The sequence below is a fragment of the Harmonia axyridis genome, chromosome 5 (assembly GCF_914767665.1).
Source record: "Harmonia axyridis chromosome 5, icHarAxyr1.1, whole genome shotgun sequence".
NCBI classification, from domain to species: domain Eukaryota; kingdom Metazoa; phylum Arthropoda; class Insecta; order Coleoptera; family Coccinellidae; genus Harmonia; species Harmonia axyridis.
In genome coordinates, this window is record NC_059505.1 from 37,249,559 (window position 1) to 37,268,755 (window position 19,197).

Below are 19,197 nucleotides of genomic sequence, written 5' to 3' on the forward strand. Positions count from 1 at the left end.
ATTTTATTATTGATTTTAGCCTTTAAAACTAATGGATCGGGTCCTCGAGAATCAAATTATTTTCTATATAGATGTCACATTTCATGGAAATATAGCCTTTATAATTTTTGAGAGATCTCTAGAAGGCGTAACTCTGAATTTTTAATCGATTTTTGGATTGTACACATTTCAAAGGTAAACCATAAAAATTTCAGGAAGTCGAAAATAAAATTACAGTTATTCTATTTCCACTTTTTAATTGTATGATTTATTGTCAATGTAAACTCAAGAAGTTAATGTGAAACGAAACAATTGTAATTAGATTAAAAATAATAATTGTAATTTTATTATAAATTTAAAATGAAGTAAAGACACAGTAAATTCAAAATTTCAGGAAGTGTTAGTAAAACATTGAAGCTCTATTATTGGAAATGCTTGAAAGAATCCCATTTGATTTTAGATTTCTGTGAACTTATACAGGGTGTTTCCTAAACATGCGGCAAAAATTCAGGGGGTTGTTCCTTGGACTATTTTAAGCATGTTTTGTCCTTGGATGATTTTTGAAAAACCTCTTTGTTTCGAAGATACAGGGCGAACAACATTTTTCATATTTTTAAAATTAATAATAGTTTAAATAAAAATGCGTACCGCACTGTGTTTACTAAGTAGGTACAATTTATTTTTAAATTTGTTTAACAACATTCCAATTACTAAAAACGGCCAGTTTTTTGACTAAAAATTGATAAGTGCAGAAAATGTGGAAGACTTGCGAAATCGGATCATTGCTGGGTGTAACTTAATAAGAAATGATCCTGGTGTTTTTGAAAGGGTTCGGCAGTCAATGAGGAGAAGATTGGATGGTTGTATGCTGGCTAGAGGTGGTCATTTTCAACAGTTTTTGTAGGTTGAGTTGAATTTTCATGTAATTTTTCATAATAAAATGTTATTATCTGAAATTTTGTTTCCCCTATATCTTCGAAACAAATAGGTTTTTCAAAAATCATCAAAGGACAAAATATTCTTAGAATAGTCCAAGGAACAACCCCCTGAATTTTTGCCGCATGTTTAGGAAACACCCTGTATATACTTATATACCTATAACATTAGTTCTTCAAAATTATTTTAATTCTTGGAATTATATTGTATTTCTATTTCAGCTTACTAAGTTATTAATTTTTGTCTTATTACTACCATAATAAATTTTTGCAATCGTATGAGAAAAAAAAATTCAAAACTTCCTAAAATTTTCACAATTGATATTTTGGAATATGCAGAATCCCAGAATCGAATGAAAATTCGTCCATTCGATGACCAGACCTTTTCGAAAGCTATTTGGTAGGTACAAAGATGCTTAAATCGTACTGGTACATGATCCATGACATTTAAAGACAAAAAAACAAATAAAAATTAATTTCACGGAACATGAAATTCGTATGTTGGAAGAACGATACTCAATTCGATATTTTTTCCTGCAAAATCTAGCATCTATAGTTTCGGAGTTATTAATTTTTGAGATTTTTACTGTATCAAAATTTATTTCAATGATATTTTTATTTTAATTTTTTTTCACGTGTCAGACATTTTTCATCTTAAGAAAAAATTATAAACTTTAGAGTGAAATTTGCAGTGTTCTCCTCCTATTTTGAAATAAAGGACGTTGAAAAATTGAATTATCTCCTGATTCATAAGTTTGACGTATTTCCGTCTACTCTTTGCCTAAATTTTGCATCACTTTCATTTACTGGTTTATTCTGACCAATGTTGCATTATATTGGTTTGGAATTTCGCATAGTCATTGCAAACCCCAAAGTTCTCTGGAAGAAGACCTCAAACCGATAACTCAATCGAGCTTTATTGAGTATGGGAATCTCCAAACTCACTTTCTTCCGTTCGTAAATATAAACACAAACACGCAATCCTGATACTATTCCATACTCGTGGCCATGAAGTCGAACACGTTCCAGTTCATGATTTTTACAGTCTGTTTATCGAAAAATTGAATCCCCACAGACAGTTTCTGATTATTCAAAATAATCTATAGACACGCTCGAATCTCATTTACCAAAGTGCGATCGATGTTATCTTTTTTAAAATGAGGATTTATTGTGGATCTGATGTAATTCCTGTCTGGAATTGTTTTGCTGACCTAATTCAAATTCGATTTCTAAGACTTCTGAAGTATTTGGATGATGAATCATCGAAAATTAATTTCGCTTTCTTTGCTTTCAGTTAGAGGCCAATTCTTTCCAAAAAATCAAAGACATTGAGAGAGGCAATTGACTTAACCTAAGTCAAAAAGCTCGATTGGGGGAAGTTAGAACTTATTTTTTCTCTGAGTTGGCAAAACTGCCCTCAATTCTCACGCGGTGTTATCTGTCGTTCTGTTCGTTTACAGCTTTTTTTTGTAAATATGTTTCTCGAATGCAGCATGACATATCACATAATTGCTTGTCAAAAAATGCCCAATAGCTACTTTTCGAAACCTAGAAAATTTCATTCGAATATCTCGACCGGTTTTAGAGCAACAACAAAATAGTAAGTTCTCAAGAAAAACTTTACAACCCTGTATCTCGGAATAAGAAGCATTTGCGAACAAAATTTTTATACCAAAGTATCATTACATCTACTGTACAGTACATCACGTTCTGAAGTTATGTCACACTCAATCGCCAACACTCTGTGTTTTTTTTTTCAAGTATCTATATATTTTGTGATAAAAAAGTAAAAATACAGGGTGGTCCAGATTTTAGTAAAATAACTTTGGCGTCGGATAGAACAACTCTTTTCATGAAAAAGATTTGCTATAAACATATATCCTAACCAGCTTCGTTTTCGAGATACAGGGTGTTAGAGTTAAAAAAAACAGTTTTTTAATTATAACTCTAGTATTATAACATCCATTGTTTTAATTTTAAGTATTGAAGTCTTGATAATGTAATTTTTCGAATAAGGTAGGTATCATGTATCTGTAAACTTTGATGATGAATATATGTTATTATTATCTCCTGCCAAAATTATCCAGTGGCGTAGATTTTGGGGTTGCGATGATCCGTTTCTCATCGAAAATTTACACCACTATCTTTTTTTTCTAAAAAATTGTGTAATTTCTGAAATCAACAGAAGTTCATCGAAAAAAAGGTCTCCTTTTCATAGAATTTACCATTTTCGTGATAATCGAGTACATAACAAACAAAACAAAAATCTACAAAATTTTTTTTTCAAATTTTTCCTTTAGTGATAAATGAAAGAACAAAAATTGATGTAGTGTATCATAAAGTTTCAGATAGCATTTAATTGAACATTTCAGAAAAAAATTTATCAGACACTCAAACAATAAAAAATATCCACAAAATTTTTTTATTGTTTGAGAGTCTTTAAGAAATTTTCAATTGAATCTCATCTGGAATCGTTATAATACTTTGTCGGTTTTTGTACTTTCATTTATCACCAATTGGAAAATTTGAAATATTAATTTTTGTAGATTTTTGTGGATAGTGCTTTTGTACTCGATCTCGAAAATGGTACATTTTATGAAAATAATTCAAGAGAACTTTTTCTAATGAAGCTTTGTTGATTTCAGAAATGAAACAATTTTTTCGAAAAAATACAATGTTGTAGATTTTCAATAAGAAAAAGCTCGTTGCACCCCTATATCTACGTCACTGGATAATTTTGGCAGAAGACACTTACCTGATTCGGAACATTACATTATAAGACTTCAATATCTGAAAATTGAAGCAGTGAATGTAATAATACTAGAGTTATAACTAAAAAACTAATTTTTTTCAAACTTTAACACCCTGTATCTCGAAAACAAAGCATGTTAGGATATATGTTTATAATAATTTTTTTCATGAAAAAAATTGTTCGATCCGACGACAAAGTTATTGCACTAAAATCTGGACCACCCTGTATACATATTTGTGTTAAATTTCCACTGTTGTTCATTGAGAATATCGAATCGAAAATGCTCCCAACATTTCCAAGGGCTGATACAATCACCCACACAATTTTCTCATCAGGTTCCAAAGGTTCACCTCATAAACAACGAAACCAAAACATCCACTCATTAAAATTTTTGAACTCCACGAACTTTCGTAAACTTCCGTCTGGCTACATTAAGGAATTTTTCTCCAGATAAACAAGAAAGGAGGAATCTTCCAGTATACACGGATGCAAAATTGCAAACTCTTAAAACACGTGTACCGTAAGTGAATCACAATTGGCTGCTAGGAAAGAGATAGCGAAAATTTGCAAACGATAAAAAAATTATAACTCCCACTAGCTAGCCACACATTTTATTATGGCTATATAAAGGTTGGAAAAACCTCCAGTCTTCCAGTATCTCGCTTTCCTGTCAAACCTCGAAGATAAATGACAAATAAGTAGATAAGAGAGTGTGAAAATCGAAACTCCTCATTCACTCCAAACATGGAGTTTGTCATTGGAGGCTTAGCAGCTGCAAGCGCAGGTATTTTGACCAACCCTTTGGAGGTGATGAAGCATCACATGGAGTTGGATAAGAAGAGTCCCGTCAACAGCAAATATAGGAATTTTGTACATGCTGGTTATGTTGTGACCAAGAAGAATGGCGTCAAATCTTTACAGAAGGGTCTATCACCTGCTGTGCTTGCTCATCTGACTAGCTATGGGATGAAGCTTGGTGAGTTTCATTTGGAATTGATCTCAAAGTACTTTTTTTTTGATTTCGTGTTTTGATATGGTGGAAAATAATTTATGAAAACTTAAGAGTTTTCTATCTTAATTTGTAAAGTGTTTCTTAGTCATCTATCATACTATTTCGTCCAAAAAAGAGTTATTGAATAACTGTGAATATATTTTCCATTCAACAAATGTCCCTTTTAGTTTTATTATTATTCAAAAATTGAGAAACCAAACTTGAAAAACCTCTTCAAATTTTTCATTCATTCCTCTTTTAACGTGAAACTAGAAGAGTATGCATAAAACAATATAAAATATTTTAATAAATTTCTAGCCGGCGTGTTTCAAACGTTTTGAAATACAAAACAAAATTAAAAAAAATATAAAATTCCAAGTCCAGATTCTATGCTGAAGATGTTGTATTGAGTATCATGGTAGCAATCAATATTTTCGATTTCATGTTTGAGTGTCGACAAGTTCTCGATAAACCAATTTTTCTGAATTTGATTCCCTAATTTTTGCCTTCAAAATTGATGGATCGTGTTCTAAAGGAAAAATTAAAAGTTTTTTACCGAATTTCGAGCGAATACCTTTAAGAGTTTCAGAAAAAAGGTTTGGCGATATACTGTGGACAGACGGATGGATTTTTTTTTAATTTATGGGTTCTACTCATTCCAAAACGTGAAATTTGAAAACTTCAAAGATGTATTAAGTTTTTTTCTCTTTGAACGCTTCAGATGATCAATTATTTGAAATTATCAACCAAAAATATTTCACAAATGAGCACAAATTTTGATAAAACAAATTAACAATTTCTAAAAATCGTTGAAACGTGTATCTTTCCATGATTGAATGTCAAAACTTACTGAATACAAATGACATAAGAAAACCATTACCATTACAACCATTTTAAATTGTATCATTTCTTTAAGAAGAAACCTTTACCTATATCGATATAAAATTTCAATGAGACAAATTTCCCAGAAATAACTTTCAAAAAGTCAAATCCTTGATTTCTAATTTCTAAACTCTGCAACAAATTTTGTAGCAAATTTCATGCAGATAGATCTTATTGTTTCTGAAAAATAGTCCGAAAGAGATGCTTTACGATTAAATTTTGGTTTCTATACAATACAAAACCGAAAATTTGACTGTTGAAACTTTTTTCCTTAGGACTACAAACGTTAGTTTCAGTGAATTAGTGAGGCATGATGATTATATCTCCTAATTTCAAAAACGAATGAACTTAATTCCAATCGTTTCCATTATAGGCACCTATCAGTTTTCCCAAAAACAAGGTATCACAACGAAATCTTCTGGTGAAGTGAACATACCCATGAGCATGGCTTCTAGTACTGTTGGAGGCTTGATGGGTCAATATATGTCCTCTCCTTTCTACCTTGTGAAGGCTCATAAAGAACTGGAAAAGCAAGATAAAAAATCCGACAAAAATTCCTACTCCCAAATAGCTGCAAGAATTTACAGAGACCATGGTGTGAGTATTCTTCAAGTTTTTCCCCCTATTTCGTTATTTTTATTTTATTAGTATTGTTTTTCCTTAGATGCTGCATGAGTTAGTATATTTCGTGACAACTAATCTTTCATTTTGAAATTTACAGCATCGATTGAGATTATCATCTGACAACAGTATTTTTTTCAGCTACGCGGTTTGTTCAAAGGAGCTACAGCATCTTTACCTAGAGCTTTCATTGGGACATCTCAGTTGACTTCTTTTGCTATAGCAAGGGAAAATTTCAACAAATTCGATGCCCTCAAAGAAGCACCTCTTGCTACGACTTTGCTTGCCAGCTCTATAGCTGGCATAGTTTTAAGTCTTGCTATGACTCCGTTTGATGCTGTTCTCACCAAGCTCTACAAACAAGGTGAGTCAGTTGTTTTTGAGCAGTAGCGTAAGAAATTCGGGTAAAACATAGAGTAATAAACATAGATAAAGGGAGTACACGCGATTTTTACATGTCTCCAACATGGTTAGATCACGTTGTCGGATTGTGATATATTTTCGAATCCACAATTTTACTATATCATTATGAATGTACATTACATTGAATGAAATGAATTTATTTGATAACTCCCGATTAAATATGCAAATTTGAATATTTGGAATCCGGTATCTTTCCTAATTGTCGAATTCAAAATAAGCAGAATATTTATTATTTTCTGTATCTACCTGCTGAAATCCAAGGTTTGGCAACTTATGCTCTCCTAGTGTCATCGGTTGTTTCACGTCGTTTGACGCGCTTGAAGTTTTATTTCTAAATTTCTGATATATTGAGATATTTATTTCAATATATTTTGAGTTAATATGAAACGTAGATTCACTATGGGACATAAGAAGTGCGTTCTTTGGAGAAACTCGCGAATTGAGTGAAATATCAAATTACTGATATGTTTTCATTTCCGCACGCTTCATGTCAAATTTGATAGTTCATAATGGGGAAAAAATTTGCTTACTGAAAATAACATATGCTCCATCTATCTATGTTTATTACACTGAGATTTTACTCAATATAATTTTTTTTATCAGCTATCAATCCAAAACCAAGTGCAGTGGCGTACAATGGCTTTTTGGACTGCTTGAGAAAGACTTACAGCAGAGAAGGTCTACGACCGTTTTACAGAGGTTGGGGTCCACTTTATATGAAACTAGGACCTCACACAATACTGTGTCTGCTGTTTTGGGAACAACTCAAGGATATCTACGATAAGAGCGAGAGCACACATGATAAATATAGTCCGAATTTGAATTTTTATAATGAGAACTTGGTAGAAAAAGTTGTGCATGAAAATTCTTGTGAGCTTTATTGGTGAAATGCTCATTTATAAAGATGATGATTTTATAGTATTAGTTCTCATCAAAGCATATAGCAATGTGATATATTAGATTTGATACTTTATATTTATTAATGATTTTCATGTATTTTGAAAATCTATTTATGTATACAGATGTAAACAATAAAAATATTTTTCGAAGAGTATTTTCTAAATTGAAATAGGTAATATATGAATTGAAATTTAATATTTTAACAAAAAATATATGGTGGTCATATTTGAATTCGTATAAGGAAATAATTCTTGAAGCTTTTCTTAAATTTTCACAGTAAACTTTTGGAAAATTGATTGAAAAATTCAAGGAGTGATATTTGTTACATGTTTTGTTTCTATACGAGCTTATTATGCGTTCCCAGAAGTTTATTCTTGCTACATTAGTCACATAAAACCATAATCATGGAAATTAACAATCCAAAACAAGCCATTCAAAAAAGGATATTTTTCTCTCAATGTTAAAAATTGTTTTCACAACAATAACACGAATTTTCGAGGTCCTTGTTCCAAATGGTGTAGATGACTTTGAATAACTCTTCATTCAGCGATCTTTGTTCCGTAAATTCTGGGTTTTATAAATACACCGATATCAGTTCAGGACTTAAGAGGGCTCATTTTTTTTCAGGACAAAAATATTTCACTTCGTCCATATTGATGTTATATTTAGTAGGTTTCAGAAAAACCTATATCTAAACTTAGTTCATTATAGAATCGAAACTAACTAAGAGTTTTTTCTATTTGATTCAATAACGAACACTGCATCTTCAAACTAAAGGCTTCCATACACGGTTTTGGGCTTTTTTTTGGAGGTTGAACCATGTAAGTACATACCTTCCTGCTTAAGCCAGTTTAAGCACATTTTGGATTTTCTTCGACAAAATTCCCTATTACCTCTCTGTCTTTCGCATGCGCTTCTATTTCTATCGGGTATCTCATGAAATTAGTATCCTCGTTGTTGCGTGGTTGCTGAATCACATTCAAATCTAACCTCAATAGAAACACACCGACAGAATATGAGCAGTTAACCAAAGCTTTTTCCCTATTTCTATCTGAACAACAAAATTCTAATTATTTAAAGTGAGTAGTTTTCCGAAGGCATTAACACAATATTTGTTTCTTAGCTTGTAGCATTTCACATATTAATTTTGTGCATTAAAAACCATGTGACGTTGATTTTTGCTTTTAATTTAACCCAATTCTGTTTTTCCTCCCTATCATTATCACTGTGAATCAAGATTACTTATTTTATGCCTAGCTTTTCCTGTTCATATTTCGAGTGTGAGTTGTAAAACTTTTATATTTCTGAGAAAATCACTCATTAGGAAAATGTTTGAGGAGATAATAATTTTCCCAGTAATTTTACGATTGAAGTATCTTAAAAATTGCTATATCACATTCAGAATGATGTCAGGAGTGTTTTAAGATTTGAGTTCCACCTGACCTAAGCGTGAAAATTATTTTATATACATTTTTGTGACTGAAGCTTCAGTAATCAATAATTCATAATACCTACTTGTCGCAATTGATAATTTCGTGGTGTCCAAAGCTTATAATTATGAATGGATCATAAGGATAATCGAAATAAATAAGATAGCTATCTTGTTCCGTCAACATTGCACAGGGCCGTATTAAGAGTATTACGCAGAGGCGTAATAAGCCTTTTGTCCTGCTGGATTAATGCTTGAATCTAAAATGAAACAAAGAATACATTCACAACAAAGACAGTAAAGAAGGAAATTAAATATGATGAAAACTGTGCAAATTTCAGGAGATTAAAGAAATTAACATTCTCATTGAACTATTCCAAAGTTGAACCAATAGTGATTTATAAATTTTATTGCATTTTATGTATATGGATGGAGTTCACAAAATTATGCAATCATTTGATATTTATATTTAATTTTCTGTGTTATTTGGTTTGACTTTTCTGGTTCAGATTGTTCTAAGATATGTCTAAATTGACTTTGAAAGGTTTCCAGTTTTTTCGAATAGTTTGAGTTGTTATGAATTTTATTGACTAATTTTTAAGTCGAAATCTGAAAGGAGAATCGAATATTGTGAATTTTTCCAGTCTCATGTGAGTCTACAAGTGTAATTTTCGTTAAAATAATGCAAGAGCAAGATTTATCGCTTTTTAATTTCTTGAATATGCAGAATTCACAAATCTAAAAAAAATCTTCCGCTGTTAAGACTTTTCTCAGAAAATTCCACCGGTTAGAACTCAAGGATGAGTATAAAAGAAATATATAAAATTGCAATATAAATACGGAATGAATTGAAACAAAAATTAAAAATTCACAGAAATAGAGAAAATGGTACTCGGAGGGGGTATAACGCTTTTTTCTTACGTGACAATTTCTGGCATTATGACTTTCCAAAAATCATTTCTCGTTATCGTAACAATATGATTTTTTGAGTTGAGTTTGTCTATGACATACGAGTAACGCAAAGTGGGAAATGTGCAATATTTTTGTTATTCAGTTGAGAAATATGAAGGTACTGTTACTTAAAAATTCATTCACAACTACATACCTCAACACGATGACCATGAAGAGACTCAACCATTTTATACCTTTTCAGGAATATGGAACACAAGCATTCGGATAAAGTAAGTTAACAACCCAAAAACAAACTTCAGGAAGACCAGAATGGATTTCGTAATAGGAGGACTAGCAGCTTCAGGAGCTGGGCTCTTCAGCAACCCATTCGACGTGCTGAAGACCAGGATGCAGCTTCAAGGGGAGCTACAAGCTAAGGGAAAACACGCAGTCATCTACAGAAACACGATACATGCTGCTTATGTTGTTGCAAAGAACGAAGGTATACGTGGTCTACAGAAAGGTTTAGGCGCTGCCCTCATACTCCATTCTGTAAGGAACAGCGTGAGGCTGGGGCTGTATTCCACGCTGCAAAAGGAAGGTTATCTTACAGACCAGAAGGGAAAGACGATAATGCATAGGAGTTTTGTGGCTAGCGCCCTTACTGGAGCTGCTGGTGCCTTCATAGGCAGCCCGATGTTCTTGATAAAGACGCAGCTGCAGTCCAGGGCAGCTCAGCATATTGCAGTGGGACACCAACATCATCACGAAGGTGTTGTGGGAGCTTTAAGAAGTATTTACAATGCTCATGGGGTAAGTTTTGCTTGGAAGTGGAAAGAACTTCAATCTTCTCTAAGTTGTTTTGTTAGACGTGGAATCGTATCCAAGAAGAGTAAATGGGAAGAGCTATTTTTCGTCTATGTCTTTTGGACCAGTTAACATTGGTGGTCTATTTGGAGAAACAGAATCTCAACTGTGACTTTTACCACGTGAAAACTTGAAAATACTTCATTTATATGAGAATATTTTTTGCTGTACCTAAAGAAATTTTAACCATTGCAACAATAAGCAATTTACGTTAAGTTAATCTAACCTAATCTGACCTCACCTTGAGAAGAGTTCTAATTTCTCCTTTCAACTGCCTTCCAGATCAAAGGACTCTGGAGAGGAGTCAATGGAACGATGCTCAGAGCACTTGTGGGGTCTTCTGCGCAGCTCACAAGCTTCGCAGTGACTAAAGATATGCTCAAAGAATACGAATCGTTGAAAGATAGTCCCTTGATGACTTCCATCGCTGCAAGTTTCATCAGTACCATCTTCCAAACTGTAGCTATAACTCCATTCGATTTGGTATCGACCAGACTCTATAATCAAGGTAGAAAATAATACTATCCTTCAACCAAAATTGAGATTTGATTATTTGGTGGAGGATTTGATTATTAAATGGTGCAATTTTTTTTTCAGGTGTGGACGCCTCAGGTAAGGGCCTACTCTACAATGGAATTGGTGATTGCTTCTTGAAGATATGGAGGGCAGAAGGATTCCAAGGTTTCTATAAGGGTATAGGACCCAACTACATGAGATTGGCGCCACATGGAGCCTTGTGCTTAGTGTTCTGGGACATCTTGAAAGATCTCCATTTGAAATATACGACTACCAAGAAAATTAACAGTTTTTAACTTTTGATTGGAGATTGAATTGAAGACAGATGAATTGCATTTGATGTAAGGAGTGGATAGTATGTTGAAGCCAAGAGTATCCTCTGAAGTTCAATCGTGTTAGGATGAATTTGCGAGAGTGAATAGATATATAATTTTTATAAATTTTATAGTTGTAAAGTTTAATAAAACAGATTAACTAAAGTTAATGCATTCTTCTTCCTAATATATCTCGGTTGGTATTATTTTCATAATCCTCTTTAGGTTAAGACCAAAAATGTGGTAAAATCAACTAAGTATTATAGTTTGTTACATAAAAAATGCAACACCAAGAAGGCTTTGGAATTTTTCGACCAAACTTGGCAGAAATTTTTAACTAGTTGAAGCTTATAATGGTTTGAAACTTTATTAGAAAAAATCTTGTAGCTATGGGTTGTTAGAATCGAAATTATCTGGTATATTTCTTGAAAGATTAAGTCGATTTCAGTATTACATAGTTTTGGCTTCCATTATTCTGTTTTTGTGTTCTATTTTGCGGTTATGCTTTTAGTGCAATAACGTGTAAATTATTGACAACCTAGCAAATTCAACAGATATCGCATTATTTTTCTATAAAACAATATTCAATCTATGATTTCAACAATATACTTCCAAAGTATATTTCAGTGAGTATTGTTTGTTGCCTGACTGCACATCAGAGGGGCAAAATATAGTAGTAATTAGTCTCCAACATTAGATACGTAAAGTTCATCAAGTGAGCAGACTGTCATTGGTTTTGCTTCTTACTAGCAAGCCTATAGATAACACCCAGTAGATTACCTAACATTTGGTGGTATCAAGTCAAAAAATTACCGGGAATAGATTAGACACAATCAGAATTTATTGGATTGCTTTCGAAATAATATCACAGATACAAAGAAATAATACAAGTATTAAAATAATGCTGAAGTGTATTTTCAGCAATCAACTTCAATACTAGCCTTGATGAAAGAGACAAAAGTCGACCAGAGTCAAATCTGTAGAGTACGGTGGTTGTTCAATGAAATTTATTGGGTTTTTGCTCAGAAATTCGTTCACAATTATACAGGGTGAGTCAATAGTGCTCGATCAGTCGATAACTCTTGGAAATTTTGAGCTAGGAAAATTATTCAAATTTTGACGAAATCGACATCAGTAGTCCATAATCATCAACGAGCCCATTTATTCAAATGCCATTTGAATAATAGGAGTTAATGACATTTTTTTAAGGTAATTTGAAAAAAAATTGCAGGGTCTTTCGGACCACCTGTATAGTGATCCATAAATTTGCAGAAGACTTGAAAACTTTTCGGAAATTCAATAAAAAAAATCGTTTTCACGATATGATCTTCAGTTTAAACCTCAGAGTAATAAACATAGATAGAAGGAGCATACCTATGTTTTTTTCAGTATTTTCATTTTAAATGAAGAATGCCTTCAATTTTATAGATACATACCAACATTTACCTATATGATGAAAAATCTGAGATTTCTATTTTTCGCGAGAGAACCGACAACGTAGGTTGGGGTTCAGTGAGCGTCAAGGTCGATCAAGGACGTCTATCCTACGTGGTTGACGTCACCGATCTTGTCTTTTTATATGAAAAAGAGTTTATTGCAACCCATATGGGTGTTTCTTGGAATTTTATGTGAATGCGATAGCTGCATATACGATCTTTTCTTTTATGTATGCCGCCTTCATAGGGTGTTTTTTAAAGATCTTGAATGATCCTGATGATTCGTATTGGTTCTTGAAAGGTTGCTATTGGAACACTGATTGGCAAAAATTTTCAGATTAACATGAATTTTTGTATATTACGTTGTAAATTTTTGCCACGATTCAGATTTCTAGATTACCTATTTATTGTCTTGTTTCGGGATGCTAGACCGAAGACGTCAGTAAGTGGTTTTACAGACGCAAAAACTTATTTATGGAAGTCTTCGAAATAATACATTCAATATCACAAAAAATTATAACAGAAAATTTCGATATATTTATTAACGAAATTACTCAGAAAATGAAAACGTTTGGTTACAACAATAGCTTATTGTGATGCCTTATGTACCTAGGCGTTCATCTTTGCTTTACCCTTTTTTTTCCGAAATTCGGTTGTACATTTATGATTTAATAGTAATTTACGTAACAAGTCCGGAAAATAGGGTTTTTTTGGACGAATGGACTAAATTCCAGGACGAGCGTAAGTGAGTCCTGGAAGTCTGTGAGTCCAAAAAAACCATTTTCGGGCGTGTTGCGTACAATATTTTTTCGGCAAACATGTAGAATAACACTATCGCTGCTGCTTTCCATATGTTATTGCGATTGCGATCAAAAAACATGCACATTTTTGACAACTAATTTCATATGAACTGTCAGCCGTTATCTCGGTTGCTATGGATTTTATGATTCTTTTCCGGCCTAGTCCGGAAAGTACGTACTTCCCGGACTAGACCGGGAAATGCTACTTTCTCAGAGAAAAAGCGTCCGGGAAGTGAGCACTTCCCGGACGGTTGCCGAAAAAATATTGTCCATCACTGGTCACTATTCTCCCATCTTTCGGTCAGCGTACGAATCCTGCGTTGAAAAAACTAGTCATCTTATGAAGCGATCCACGAATAGATCCAATTTTTTACTTCTTCATAAGACCGTAAGTGCCGTGTGCTATTGGTCGAAACAAGTGATAGTCGGAGGGAGCAATGTCATTTCCATGACTTTCAGCCATTTTGAAATGACTTGTTGCGCCACTCCAATGATCCTGCCAATTCTTGTTGAATTTGACACGAGTCTTGATCAAGTAATGCCTCCATTTCTGCATTTTCGAGAACCCTCTCTTTACCACCGCCATGCTGGTCTTCGACGTCAAAATCATCATTCTTGAAGCTTTGGAACCACTCTCGGCACGTTTTTTCATTAATAGCGGCTTCAGCATAGGTTTTTGAGAGCATTCAATGAGCCTAAGCCGCAGATTTTTTCATATTAAATCAGAAAATTAAAACCTCCCGCAAAAGACGAGAATTTGGCTAGTAAGCTGACATGTTTAATCGAGGATAACTTTATGAAGCAGACACAAATCGACTAATACTTCATGGCGTTATGGTAACAAATACCTAAGCTTATTGTATGACATCTACGATCTATTTATTTCGCGAATACCACTTACCGCTAAAGTTACCTTTTGCAAAACGGCGGAAGCAAAGTTGTACACCCAATACTTTGAACATATGGAACTTTTGGACATTCATAATCTAAAGAAATTGGAACAAGTTGAACTGATACATTGCATGACGAACAATTATATTAAGTCAAATTGTAGATTTACACTAGTACAGGATGTACATACCCATAACACCCAAGTTAGAGGTACCATCAGAAGTGAACTCAGGTTTACAAGGAAAGCCCAGGACTTCCCGAGCAATAGAAGCATTTAACCAAATACCACCAGAAATAAAGTATATAAGAACTAAAAAAAACTTTAATATTAAGCTTAAGTTGTACCCGAAAGATTTATTTTGTTTAGTTTAACTTTGTTGTTGTTGTTTCGAATATTTCATAGTAAGTATTTTATGATTATTTTTTGTATATTGGTAAATAGGCCTTGTCACCAGTACTTGTACTGTATTTGAGGTCAAGAATGAAGAGGTAAATAAATAAATAAATATGTATTGCCAAAACGTGCCGTTTTTGAAATTTATTCGCAATGAAGTTGTCAAACTCAATCGTGTTGTCATAGTGTAATGTTGACATGTTTGGGTGATATAATTGTTTTCTCTATTTCAGTATCGTAATGAGCCCATTACAGTTCTAAAAACAGTGCTGTAATGAACTCATTACAGCATCGTTTTCAGATATATTTTTCGTGTGGTTGCCTATGCTGACTTCCAATCCTATCAAATTTCGACAAACGTCAATAATTGTCAATATAATATAATTTGGGGATATAGTGAAATAATTTGCTACATTATTTGCAAATTCTCTTAATTCTGGTAGTGTTAAATCGATTTCGTCAGACATAATTCACGAATTTAATGGGTAATTGTAAATTATGTCTAAATTCGAAACATACGATTCATATTGAAATTCCGTAATCTGTCAATTTTCGTAACAGTCACACCAACTGCCAAGATACAATAAAAAAGTCACTAGGATATATAATATGAATTTTTCATTGAATTTCGACAATATTTCACGAAACTTGACTGAAATAGAGAAAATATCGTCTAATTCTCGTTGCAGAAGGCAATTCCAATACTCATGCGTTCCAAAACTCGCTCCTTCGTCGCTCGTTTTCGAATTTCGCATTCTTGTTGGCATAGGAGCCCATTCTGCAACTTGTTTTAGAATATACTATTATCTGACACAAAATGACAAGATTTGATTGGTTGTTCGAACTGTCAAAAATTTTTCAGGTGCATCAGATTTTCAAATTTGTGAAAATCCAAACGATAACTGTAAACATTTGAAAAAGACTTTGAATTTCTTTTACTCAAGCGTTTCACAGAGGAAAACAACAAACAACACACATCTAAACTTCCCAATCGAACGAAACACCTGGCAAGTGCAAATTCCTCAACATTTCGCATCATTGCGTACCTCTCGATTCCTCTCTGGCTTCTCTCAGGTGTGGGTGTCTCAGTCTCCACAAAGATGCGGCGAGTATCTTAGCTGTCACAGCCTCTCTACCTATCCGGCCTGCATGTATACCCCAAGCCCGTAATCCCATGCTATAATTAACTTCAGATATTTTGACGTGTAAATTTATTCAAACCTCAATGATTTAAACTTTTCCGCGTGATAGACCATCTTGCCCTTATCGATCCTATCTGATCTCCAGCGGCCGCGGCCGTCGAGATAACCAGATTTGGCATGTATGGCCAATTAAAAGTGAGGATTTAATACGTGTGGTTTTAATAACTCGGGATTGATTGAACCCCTGGAATGTGAGAGGGGAAATCGCCTCGGGTTCGCGTTCTGATCGTTTTTTTTCTTCTGGTTCGTCAGGAGATTTTATAGCAGGCTTGGGGGAACAATTGAGGTTGCATGAGTTGTTTGCGGGATGTTGATAAGGATCTAGATAAAACAAGAGCTGTAACGAGGGATCTTGGATGGGATTTGGTGAGATTTATGCGGATTCTGTGAGGCATAGAGTTGTAATGAAGGGTAGACCAATGGGAGTGCGGGAATCAAAGGTTTTCTGAATTTATTGGTTTGCGAAACAGGCATTTGGGATTTATGTATTAGGTGTACAACTTTGCTTCCGCCGTTTTGCAATAGGTAGCTGTAGCGGTAAGTGGTAGTCGAAATAAATAGATAGTAGATGTCATACAATAAGTTTAGGTATTTTCAAACATAACGACATCGAAATATTAGTCGATTTGTGTCTGCATCATAAAGATATTCTCGATTAAACATGTCAGCTCACGAGCCAAATTCTCGTCATTTGCGGGAGGTATTAATTTCCTGATTTAATATAAAGAAATCTGCGGATGAGGCTCATCGAATGCTCTCAAATACCTATGGTGAGGCCGCTTTTAGTCAAAGAACGTACCGACAGTAGTTTCAACGCTTCAAGAACGGTGATTTCAACGTCGAAGACCAGCGGTGAAAGAGAGAAGGTTTTCGAAGATGCATTATTTGATCAAGACTCGAAAAAAACGGTGGAAGCAAAGTTGTACGCATATGTACAAGAAGTCGTTTCAAAAATTCAGAAAATAATGTATTCATCGAGAGAAATACAATGTGAAACATTTCTCTACCTTATTTCTTGAATAAGTTTAAAACAACGAGCAGACATAAAACGAAAAACAAAATCTTGGTCTCTATATTACTGATGATAAAACATTGTGTAATATTGTTTTCGTTAACTGCAACAGATTGTGGGTTTTACTTAAATGGTAAGTCTGGACTGTCTGGAGGTTATATTATCAAAGACTAACTTGTAGTCTGTGATATTATGCTATATTATAAACGATCAGGTCAGGTCCATTGGATTTTAAATTATTGGGTTGATTTTTACTGAGGGGATACAACCAGGTATCTTGAAAATTCAATTCCGTTTTTTTTAAAAGATAATTATTGAATTCATGGCCAATGAGCAAATTTAGGTGAATTTAATCGTGTTGATATCAATTTATGCAAGTTCTGTCTTCATGGTTTTCGAAGAAATCAAAATGAGATGCCTAGAAACCCTGGTGTTATTTTTTAAATAGACCACCTGTTGCGGTGGCTCTAACTTACCAAAGTTCTGTAAGTTGGCGCTATTCAGATTTAGATTTTTTCAGCATTTTCAAATTGATAAATGTTGTTTGAATGTGACCAAAGGAAAAAATCTAACGGCGTTAAATCCGTAGACCTTGGTGGCCCTCGTATATTTTAATTATCTGAAGTTAGATTATCATAGATAGGCACTTGATTTGCCGTGTGAAACTGTAAGTTTTGATGATTTAGAATTTTGATTCTGCTGAAAAATGTTCCTGTAGAATGTTTTTGTGTCATATTTATAGCATCAGTAATAAAGAAGTTATGAGAATATTCCAATTCACTCTTATAGCTTGAAAACAGTTGAATATATGAGGTTGCGGTTTTCAACAAATTATTAGGTGTACAACTTTGTTTCCGCCGTTTGTTTTGCAATGAATGCCTGTAGCGGTAAGTGGTAGTCGAAATAAATATATCGTAGATGTCATACAATAAGCTTAGGTAATTGTAAGCCTAACGCAATCGAAATATTAGTCGATTTGTGTCTGCATCATAAAGTTATTCTCGATCAAACATGTCAGCTTACAAGCCAAATTCTAGTCATTTGCGAGATGTTACAATTTTCTGCTTTAATATGAAGAAATTTGCGGATGAGGCTCACCGAATGCTCTCAAATACCTATGGTGAAGCCGCTATTAGTGAAAGAACGTGCCGAGAGTGATTTCAACGATTCAAAAACGGTGATTTTGACGTCGAAGACCAGCGGAAGAGAGAAGGTTTTCGAAGATGTAGAATTTGGGACATTACTTGATCAAGACTAGTATCAAAAGCAACAAAAATTAGCAGGATCATTGACAGTGACAAAACAAGCTATTTAAAAATGCCTGAAAGTCATGATAATGATTCAGAAATAAGGAAATAAGGTGTCGTATACGAGTTGAAGCCGAGAGATGTTGAACAGCGTTTGTTTGCTTGTAAACAGCTGATGCTTGCAAGGCAAAGACGAAAAGGATTTCTGCATCGCATTGTGACTGGAGGCGAAGAATTATTTTTTGAAAGTCATCTTGAGATTATTCTGATTTCGGTAATGTGATTGTATGGAGCCTGAAATTTTTCATCTAAAGCAAATTTTCTTCTCCATCGAATTTCTAGTTTTAAAATCGATAGGCAACATTAACGGAACCCCTATCCATTAAAGAAACGTGGTTACTAAGTTTTTTTTTCGAGAGTTATCAAACTGGCTTTCAAAAAACGGTGGGAAATACGCTCACTCATCATAATTTCAGGCTTAATCCATTACAACCAGATACTTGCGTAACCCACTCAAAATTTTACTGCCATAAGTACATACACTTGGCCTTTCGATAAAACACCAAGGCAGGATAGCTGGCAGCCATCCTTAATCCTTTCTTGCCTTATTGGGCCTCGCGAACTCGACGTATGTACCTAGGGTTCAACGAAACCTCGCCAACGGATGACCACACTTATCCCATCGAATACAAAAATTCAACAATTGCAATCTCGA

General features: G+C 33.9%; 2 protein-coding genes across 3 annotated transcripts; both read left to right on the plus strand.

Annotated features, from left to right (window-relative positions):
• The first annotated feature begins 4,311 nt into the window (after positions 1 to 4,311).
• Positions 4,312 to 7,632, plus strand: LOC123680395 (solute carrier family 25 member 35-like). The gene is made up of 4 exons (XM_045618277.1): positions 4,312 to 4,642; positions 5,913 to 6,136; positions 6,302 to 6,524; positions 7,187 to 7,632. The coding sequence occupies exons 1-4, from the start codon at positions 4,411 to 4,413 to the stop codon at positions 7,468 to 7,470; spliced, it is 963 nt and encodes a 320-aa protein (XP_045474233.1). The 5' UTR covers positions 4,312 to 4,410; the 3' UTR covers positions 7,471 to 7,632.
• Positions 7,633 to 8,405: 773 nt separating this feature from the next.
• On the plus strand, positions 8,406 to 11,665 carry LOC123680396 (solute carrier family 25 member 35-like). Of its 2 annotated transcripts, none has more exons than XM_045618278.1 (4): positions 8,406 to 8,562; positions 10,066 to 10,616; positions 10,953 to 11,178; positions 11,268 to 11,665. In XM_045618278.1, the coding sequence occupies exons 2-4, from the start codon at positions 10,134 to 10,136 to the stop codon at positions 11,480 to 11,482; spliced, it is 924 nt and encodes a 307-aa protein (XP_045474234.1). In that variant the 5' UTR covers positions 8,406 to 8,562; positions 10,066 to 10,133; the 3' UTR covers positions 11,483 to 11,665. The 2 variants fall into 2 exon arrangements, with proteins under 2 accessions (XP_045474234.1, XP_045474235.1); XM_045618279.1 differs by lacking the exon at positions 8,406 to 8,562 and adding an exon at positions 9,416 to 9,562.
• Positions 11,666 to 19,197: the final 7,532 nt, after the last annotated feature.